The 9,824-nt window shown below is 36.7% G+C and overlaps 1 protein-coding gene and 1 long non-coding RNA gene across 3 annotated transcripts in view; one reads left to right on the top strand and one right to left on the bottom strand.

Annotated features, from left to right (window-relative positions):
• LOC145678528 (carnitine O-palmitoyltransferase 1, liver isoform-like) overlaps positions 1 to 9,824 on the bottom strand; it is a 284,824-nt gene that overhangs the window by 7,861 nt on the left and 267,139 nt on the right. For both annotated transcript variants that reach the window (XM_081748775.1, XM_081748776.1), the window contains one exon: positions 4,921 to 5,037. In XM_081748775.1, coding sequence (XP_081604901.1) covers positions 4,921 to 5,037 — 117 coding nt within the window. The remainder of the gene's footprint in view (positions 1 to 4,920; positions 5,038 to 9,824) is intronic.
• Positions 1 to 9,824, top strand: part of LOC145678530 (uncharacterized) — a 229,566-nt gene that overhangs the window by 177,092 nt on the left and 42,650 nt on the right. Inside the window, exon 2 of the long non-coding RNA XR_014130403.1 lies at positions 4,942 to 5,040. This is a non-coding gene — a long non-coding RNA (uncharacterized LOC145678530). The remainder of the gene's footprint in view (positions 1 to 4,941; positions 5,041 to 9,824) is intronic.

Genomic DNA, 9,824 nt, shown 5'->3' with positions numbered 1-9,824 from the left:
TTGGGTAGCTAGGCTTTGCAGCTAGCCTACAATTCTACCATGTTCAACTATGAAAACAGCACCTTGATGTAAATTATGTCGGGAACTATGTAAATGTTATCGAGGAGAGTAAAGCTTCTCTATTCCCGATCCAAACCTTTGTGTTTTCTTCATGAACGACATAAAGGAATAAGCAACACATTATAAAATCCAAGATTTTCCCAATTCGGGAGTTTTGGTAGTTTAACTGATGACTAGTACTATGTGCGGTAGGCTGAAGGCTAACCCAGTTCAAGCCCCGTTTCCCTCTTACAAGGGACACCCGCGAACTTGAACAGGAGAAACCGGATGAAATTTTTAGTTAACTAATTTCAGGTCGCTGAATCCAGTGTTGTTAGTCGTTTCCATGCAAAACCAAGCAGTCAAGCAGTGGCGGCGCCAGTTAGTGGAGTATGGGCAAATATTCTAGACAAGGTATAAGAAGAAACGTTAAAATTCAAACGCTCAATGTAGTAAATATGATTAATGATTGAGTCTAAAATATGTAGAAGCTCATGTGAATGCCTGACGTTAATCACAGTGTTAGCAACTCATTGAAAATCTTGTGTAAAAGTGGTAATGGAAGAAAGTGTCACAAAAATGCGATGTATTGTAATACATAAAGGATCCGACACATTATTCGGGAATGAGGCCTTGCCATGTTATAAAACAGTGTTGCTAACTTCCTAAAGTATAAAACAGATATGAACGTAAGGTATAAGCAAACAATTAAAAGAAAGAAAAGAAAACTTTCAATCAAACAAGATAAGCGGGAATGAATCAGCACGCACATAAAGAAAGAGTGGTGTTACTGATGTCCATGTAATACGCTGCATCTGATAACATGCGCCATCTTTGTGTATGGACATTAAGAGTAACAAAGAAGTTAAGCTACAAGACATCATTATTGTAAGGACCAAAATAAACATGGGACCGTCGAGGTGACTGTGATACCAGTAAAATGATACAATGCTGAAGAACTTAAAAATACATTGCGCGTCTACATTGACCTGCATGTGTGCAAGAGCCAGTTAATTCTCAAAATGCAGATGTGGTTTGTCAAGGAAGTGGTCAAAGCACAGAGACAGTGTACAGTATGCACATTTGACCATTGCTACTGACTCACAGTCAGCATCACCTCTGCATGGTAACAATCCTATATCAAATGCTACACTAATGACATTAACAAATGACAATACTACTGATCCTGTATCGTACACTGCCTTTTGCCAGGCATATTGCAACATAGGCTTGTAGATCGGTGCTGAAAGTTGATTGTAGATCACAGAGTGCAGCTTGATAATAAAATAACGATCGTGTAAATTCACCTGAGGTTTGTCACATTGGAGCTGTACGAAATCAATGATCCGTCGGAAGTAAAGCTTGTATTGCCAAAAGAACCAGACGTCAAGGGATTGACAATATTTCATTGTCTTGGGTGAAATTATCTTCAAAGTAACATCTTTGTTTGGAAAACATCCTTGTAACAGTGAACGATCATTGTGCCACTCTATACTATTATCACTATTGCACGCAACCACACTTTACTCGGAACGAGGTCCATCTGCTAGTACACCACTCATGCGTCTATATAGTTTTATGATGGAGTTCCCAAATACCATTGTCAGATAGCACTTGTCACCAGACACAGCGTATTACATGAATATGAGTAACACCCCTCTTTCTTTCTGAACCAGCTGATTTACTCCCGCTTATCTTGTCTGATTGAAAGTTTTTCTTAACTTTAGGTTTGTTTATAACTTAAATGTATGACCTCTTTTATACTTTGAGTGTCCCCGGTGGGTACGCTCTTCGCCTGGTAATCAGGGAGTCCCGGGTTCGATTTCCACTGGGGGCGCAAGTGGTTCGGATCCCACTTTAAACCGTAGGTCCCATTCTAGGATGTCATCATCATCCCATGGGAGGAAATGGCAAACCATCATGGGTTTACCTTGCCCAGGGACCTTCGGGTAATGACCTGCCTTCGGACAGAATATTATATTTCATCATCATTATACCTTATGAAGTTAGCAACACTGTTTTATAACATGACAAGGCCTTATTTCCGAATAATGTGTCGGGTTCTTTATGTATTACAATACATCACATTATTGTGACACTTTCTTCCATTACCACTTTCACACAAGATTTTCAATGAGTTGGTAACACTGTGATTAACGTAAGGCATTCACATGAGCTTCTACATATTTTAGACTCAATCGTAAATCATATTTACTACATTGGGCGTTTCAATCTTCCCGTTTCTTCTCATACCTTGTCTAGAAAATTTGCCCGTACTCCACTAACTGGCGCCGTCACTGCTTGACTGCTTGGTTTTGCATGGAAACGACTATCACTACTGGATTCAGCGACCTGAAATTAGTTAATTGTAGAAATTTCATCCGGTTTCTCCTGTTCAATTTCGCGGGTGTCCTTGTTAGTGCAGTATGTTTCATTTGTGATCCATTTACATGAATCAGTATTTCGCTTTTAATATTCAACCAGGTGTGGTCTAGTGCTTTATATGTGAATATTAGGACCCAAGAGGAACGGGAACTGGGAATCGCGGAAACTTCATAACGGGGAACTGCATAATTTATACCGTTTACTACACATTGTTATGGTCATCAAGTCTAGGAGGCTAGGTGGGCTGGTCATGTAGCCAGAATGGAAGAAAGTAGGAACGCTTTCGAAGTTTTGACTGGTAATCCAATCGGAAAATGACCATTAGGAAAACGTAGCCACAGATAGGAGGATAATATTAAGATGGACCTCACAGAAACAGGAATACAAAGTAAAAAATGGATTCAGTTGGCTAAGGACAAGAATCAATGGAGAGATTTTGTGAACGCAGCATTGAACCTTCGAGTTCTATAGACGATAGAGTTAGTCACGGCGAATTTCACACCGTTAACTAAAGGGAATCCTCACATTGAGTACTTTCTTAATAAAGACAGGGAAATTTGAATATTATAGAAATGAGTCCTCCCTCCTAACAAAAGCGGGGGTTTGGAAAACGCTAAAACATGTGTTTTCACTTGTTAATCAAGAGTTTATATACCAAGTTTCATCACCCTTTGTGGATTCGTAGGGTACTCAATTCATGGCAGAAACTTTGAAACCCGTTTTACCCCTTTCAGGATAAGTGTTTCTAAGAATCTTTTATCTCTTGCTAAGGTGACAAGAGGAGTGTTCTGTTCAAATATAACGTTTTACCTATAGTAGTTGGCTTTTGATGAGTGAGTCACGTTTATTCTTTTATACAATAGGATAGATAATAAATAACTCTTTTTTAATCCTCAAAATGATAAGACGAGCCCTATGAGGCTCATTGGGTATGATCATTTGCAATTAGCGTTCTTTAGTGAGCATCGAAGGGACGTTAAGTTAAGCTTAAGTTAAGAATTTTTGACAATAGAGGATTACACTTTTAATCAAAGAGTATTTACTATACCAGATTACGTAATAAGAGTATCTAGCACACCAAAATGTACAATCATGTTGAAAAAAATTGAAAATTCAATTTTCTTTTAAATATTTGGTACTCGTTCTATATGTTTTGATACATTCGTTAAAGGTTTCACAGAACCGGAAGATGCGGTGTGATCCATTCATCTGGTGGTAACGTAGCGTGGCGGGCAAAGACCTATTGTCATGTTTTGTGATCTGCCAGCATGTTCGAAATCTACGTTAAGAGCAGATCTTGCTCTTGTTAACTTTGATACTGATAAGGACGTACAGCAATATCAACCAATTCAAAATGAAGAACATAGTCTAAATTTGGTATAAATCTGTCCGTCAGTACTTATATATAATTTGTAAGAGATAGACAGAGATGAGTGTTTTCTCTTTCTTTCTTTCTTTCTTTTTATTTTTTTTTCAACATGATTTTTCTCACTTATTAAACGTAACTCAATTAGAATATTCTCAAAATTGCCTTATAATTTCTAGCGTTAAGAACTATTTGTTAAATTTAAGAGTGAAAAAGAAGTCTATTAAATGGATTATTTTCACACAAGAAGGAACGTGTGATATAACATTATTCAATGATACCAGAGTAAGTTATAACTTTTCTTTTAAATAATCAAAACTGCAACATATTTTTCACGCTTTCAATAAAGAATTACTAGGACTTCCTTTACGTGGATCGTTCAATATATAAGTTTCCCTAAGCTGTAAAATATTTATTTTTAAGATACATTTGTAGACTATACATACATGTGTAGATGGGTACTTCCTCATCTCCCCACCAATCCCCATTGAGACTCAGGCATTTGTCTCACTGTTGCACCAATTTGCCCAAACCCTTTGCAAAAAAATCAGGGCTCTGCACATTCCACTTCACTTCATCTATTTCGAAACGTTGACCTTGCAATGCAGATTTTACCACCAGAAAATGATGGAAGTAACTCGGCACTAAATTGAATCTGTATGGAGAGTAAGGCAGCCGTTCCCACCCTAATTCTTCAATTTTGTGTCTTGTTTGCGTACTGAGTGGGGGTGGGCATTATCGTCAAGAAGAGATCAGGTCGCTTATGTCGAATTGCGTTTCCCTGAAAAAGAGTTCAGGTTCGGCATAAGCAACCTGGTCTCCTGTCAACTATTGGTAAAGAAGTGAAGCAGAATGTGAGGATAGTGCTAAAAAGCCAGAGCCATGATTTTTCGCAAAGAGTTTGGACAAATTGTTGCAACAGTGAGATAAATGCCTGAATCTCAGTGGGGATTATATGGAGAGGTGATGACGGACACACTTACACATATATGTATACTTTACAAATATATCTTAATAACTAATTTTTTTTTACAGCTTAGGGAACTTATATATATAGAACAATCAGAAATTTTGGTGACAAAGTGTAATAATTACATAGCAACTATATTCCTTAAGAATAGATTACGTACATATATTTTGAATTCCTCTAGGTTACAGTCAGGCGACTCCTGCGACTGCTGGTGTGGTTGTTGGCTTGTGGAGAGCGTCCATGGTTTGGAAAGAACTTCTTCCAGAAATGGACTTTTCTGGTAAATAAAGAATAAATTATCAACAAACAAACAAACAAAAGTGACCTTTAATTTCATCAAGGCTTTCACTAAAGCTCACCCCTACTATTTTCAGTTTTACTGAACAACTTAAAGACAATGAACATAAAAAATGTAGGAAGTAGGCCAGATAGTATCTGGGAAATGCTATTACAAGAACTGATAATTCTTTTCGAGACAATTCATATAATGTATAAATTTGGGTGTCCAACCATTATGACGTCATATAGTGGGTACTCAAATTTATGAACTATAAGAGAAGTTTTAAAAACAGTTATTAATTTATTTAGTAATATTTTGTGCACACTACCTGACTCCTCTTTAAATTTTTGATATTCCACATTGTCTTTAAGTGGTTCACAAATTTAAAAAAGTACGGATAAGTTTAGTGAAGACCATTAATTGTTTTATTTTTATATTAAATTTTCTCTAGTCAATGGGTTCATTATCTTTTCTCTCTCGTGATTGTTGATTAAATTTCGTTTACATCTATTATGTAAAAGAAAACAGTCGTTTGCCAACTGGATAATTAGGCAGAAAACCTTATTGATCGCGATGATTTTTTGTATGACAACCGATCATAGCTTGTGTCAAATGTTTACCTAATCGTTTTTGTAACTTTTTGTTCCCTAGATGGTAGGGCGAGAAATTTTACCTTTATCTTTTCTTTTTCCATTTTTTAAATACCAGATTGATTTTTTTTTTTTTTTTTGTCGACCTCACATAATCATGAGCGGTGAGATATAGAGATAAGGCAAAGTGGAGTGCAGTGACTTTGTACTGTTAAGTCAATATCGTAGCTACTTTACTACACCTCGGGCAGCTTCCTATGGCCAGTACAAATTCTGTCAGTTTTGAGTTACTATTATGGATGAAGGAGTCATAATTCGTTATCTCCTCGAATATTCCTGAAAAATGACAAAACCCCAAGGCAGCAGCAAGTGTGGTATATGCCGTGGAAAAAAGTATAGTGGTATGTGTATAGCAGAACGTTGGTTCAAATGGTTTAAAGAAAGCGACACCAACCTGCAATAAGAACTACACACAGGAAGTCACCCTGCATTTTTTGATAAGGCTCTCCTGGATGCCATAACAAGGGAACCAGCGACATCGACATGGCTGTTGTCAACTGAGGTACGGGCGTCACCAACCACCGTGATTCATCACCTTCATTGACCAGGGTTGGTCAACAGATGGCCGAGATCAGTTTATCGTGAGCCCAGCAAGGAAGAGCCCCACCATCGAATCAACATCTGTAGGACACTCCTAAAAATCCTCACGATCTGCTATTCTGAAAGACACGAAAGTACGCCCTGGTACAGATAACAGTCGTTGTTACCAATCTAGACATTCCAACAAAATTTCTCTGGACTGGAACTTCTCCAGCAGGTAGCTAATAGCTCCACTTTGAGCCTTTCACTACCTCCTGTTTCGTTCGATGGCACACTTCTTACAAGGCCGTCACTTCAGTAACTTGGAAGAGGTGTGAGCTGGAGTCCACGAGTTTCTTCTGTAAAACTGTTAGTATGGTGCCGGTACAAACTGACTAGCTGACCAACAGGTAACAAAAAGCATTCGAATCAGATGGCCTATGCTTCGCTGAGGGATTCATGTTCCTGTTCTGCTAATATGAACAAAATGATATTTATTTCCACTCATCATGAAAATTGCAAAACTAATGTGAAATTTGGTATTGCATGAATAGGGAGTACATACAGTCCTGCACGAAACTAAAACTCAATAACCTAACTGTCACGTTTATGAACAGAATATGTTGTATCAGGAGAAGTAAAGTTTAAAGTTTTGTTTTAGCCACACTACTAAATGACGCTTGCACTACTGATCACGTGATTGAATATGGCGTCCATAGAGGAAAGGGCACACTGAGAATTGTGGTTTTTCGGAGTTAAAATTTTGCATTTTGGTGCAGAGAACGTTTCAAACAACGTATGGGTAACCATCCCAGCAGAAACAAGTATTCCGAGAAGTTCAAGGCAATTGGAAGTATATTAGATTTGCCATGCAGTGGAAGTGCAGGAACGTGTGACAAAGCGATTCAAACAGTGTGCGAGAACGTGCAATGGAGTTTAACGAAATCCTTGAAACTGGGAGTGCCGGGGTCAACGTTCAACAATATCGTACGCATGAAGGTGAAGGCCCGGCACTACAAGTTAAAATATGTAAACTATATGATAGACGAGGACTGATATGGGAATTGAATTTTGTGAATCAATGCTTACCTGTTTACAAGGTAATGCTAATCTTCTGTCTTGGATTCTGTTTTCACATGAGACCACTTTTATGCTTTGGGAAATGAACAGGCATTACTGCTGAATGTAGGGGTTGTCTTAATTTTGTTAATTTCTTCTTTTCAAATTGTAGAGTTTAGTTTTCTGCAGTATCTTATGGACTCTCCGTATGAAGGAAATTCCGTTCACAAAATACAAATTTAATATAGTTAATACCGAGGAACGAGGGTACACTTCCTTTGAATCACTGGACGTGAAAAAATATCATGTACTATAAAGGATTTTTGCACCGAAAAATAAAATATGTCAATAACTTGCATGAGTTTAACATAGGTGACAGAGCGAGGAGGTTGCAAAACATTGTGTCTGGCGTTGACACGCAAGTGCATTTGATAGTAATAAAATTAATGTTAAAAAAAAGGACAAATGACAATGTTACAACCAATAAATTCTATCACACCAAATTCTAATGGTCGGGGAAAGGCCTACGTGTTGATTACAACATATGGAGATATTCATTTCAAATATAAACTACAACATACACACTTCACAGTTTGCCATGATGTTCAGAACCAAATTCCAAGTTGTTTTTCTTCTTATGTAATCTGGAATAAACTAGAAACACTTGTCGGGTCATTTTAGCTTCATGAGTGTGTAATGTGTTTCTTGCGTATTATTCTATCTAACCTTGTATGTGAAATTTACAGGCAGTAGTGAAGAAATTAAATTGTACTCCCAACGCAGACAATTATCAATAGGAGGAAATTAATGGGTTCAAGCCTCACTCCATCCGTTAAATGGGAGCCCGTAGTCAGCGTCAAAACACTCAAGACAATATTAAAATCTGTCAAAATAATTATATCCTATAATTTGAAACGCATTCAAACACACATTTTGGCTAATCATTGTGAAGGATTACTCCTGAGAAATATCAAATTCTTGACTCTTTATATTATTTCTATTTAAAGGAAATACATATTATCTTCTTCTTATGCAAAGGTAGCACGACAACACCGCATGTTCTCAGTATGGAATCCAGGCTCCTTTGACTAAAATTACAGCCTGGAAGTGGTTTGTCATAAGTCTTATCCCTAATGAGATACTATCATGACATGACATGAAATCACCTATGTTCTGATAATTGTTCCTAGAATCCATTTTCTATCTATAACAACATCGGAATGAGACACTGTTTGTCAGAACGTTCTCAATGATAAGATGCGCAGTTCTGCATTAACACTGGATTTCTATTTTCAAACCAGTCTTCTAACTGGAGAAACAGTTTGTTATCTACAATTCTAGACTGTACCGTACTTGTTGTTTCTTAAACTCGATACAATCAGCCAGATCTTTGGCATCCAGATCATTACGGATTCAGGATGCTTGCTTCACTCCGATGAACGCACGCTCTTCTTTAATATTTCCCCCAGTTCTTCTCAACATACACAGCGGCACCTGTCATCAAACACTTACAGTGGTATCTCTCATTCGAATATATATATATATATAGATATATCACTCCTCTTCTGAAGTAAGTCATGTTTTTCACTGGGTGCTTGTAATCCTTTATTGAAAGACTTCTTTGTATAATCCTAGTACTAAAGAAATATTATATATATATTACTTGTTTATAGTCTGAGAGATATATATTACTTGTTTATCAGATTGTAAGTTGATATTTTTTTCATTTTTCTTTTAGTTCAAAAAATATCCGTTTAGAATCTGTACTATTAACTCAATCGGTAAAGTAGACGACTCGTTTTGTCGATGTAGTAGGTAAAACTTTTCTTCTTCTTCTTCTTTTAGCCACAAGTAAGTTCGTGCCATCGTGTAGTTTGTGTTGCCAAGTCAGTGGTTCTTAATTCCTATCAACAAAGAAATGCAAATTTTACATTGCTCATGTTTGGATTCAGCATATTTTAAGTATACACAGCAAGAAAAATAGAGTGCTTTACATAAAAGCGTATTAATTTAGCAGAATTCATTAGCATTGGCTTTTAGCATTTAGCAAGAAAATTTATTCCTTATACTTTGTATGCTTCCTTAATAAATTTATTTATTTATTTTCGTTTTTGATTTCTAAACGATAGGCTTATAATAGAATGTACATACTGTTATTGTTTTGAAGTTGTTATGTCATAACGTGAAAGAATAATTCTGTCATGCCGTAGAGGACTTTTCTTCCATATCTTCCGCCTCTAAGATGATAGCGAGTGGTTATTTTGGAGCTTCTTTTCAATCAAGAAAATCAACTGCTAGTTTTCATTTACGAATGAGAATCCTGGTGTGTATGTGAAAAAAAAAATTGAAATGTAATAAGTGAAACCTCTGAATAACGGACACCAATGGGAGATGAATTTTTGTCCGTTACTGAGAGGTGTCCTTTACAGAGAGGTTACAGAAATTTAACTTCTCACAACAGTAACTGTATGGAGTAATACACAGTAAATACATTATATGTGAGCGTAAATACGTAAAATTCAATATGAAAATACTCTATTTAATATGTATTTGAAT

This window comes from Thermobia domestica, chromosome 2, assembly GCF_964235325.1.
Source record: "Thermobia domestica chromosome 2, izTheDome1.hap1.1, whole genome shotgun sequence".
Taxonomy (NCBI): domain Eukaryota; kingdom Metazoa; phylum Arthropoda; class Insecta; order Zygentoma; family Lepismatidae; genus Thermobia; species Thermobia domestica.
The sequence above is the reverse complement of the archived record's forward strand: the minus strand, read 5'-3'. Positions and strand labels throughout refer to the sequence as shown.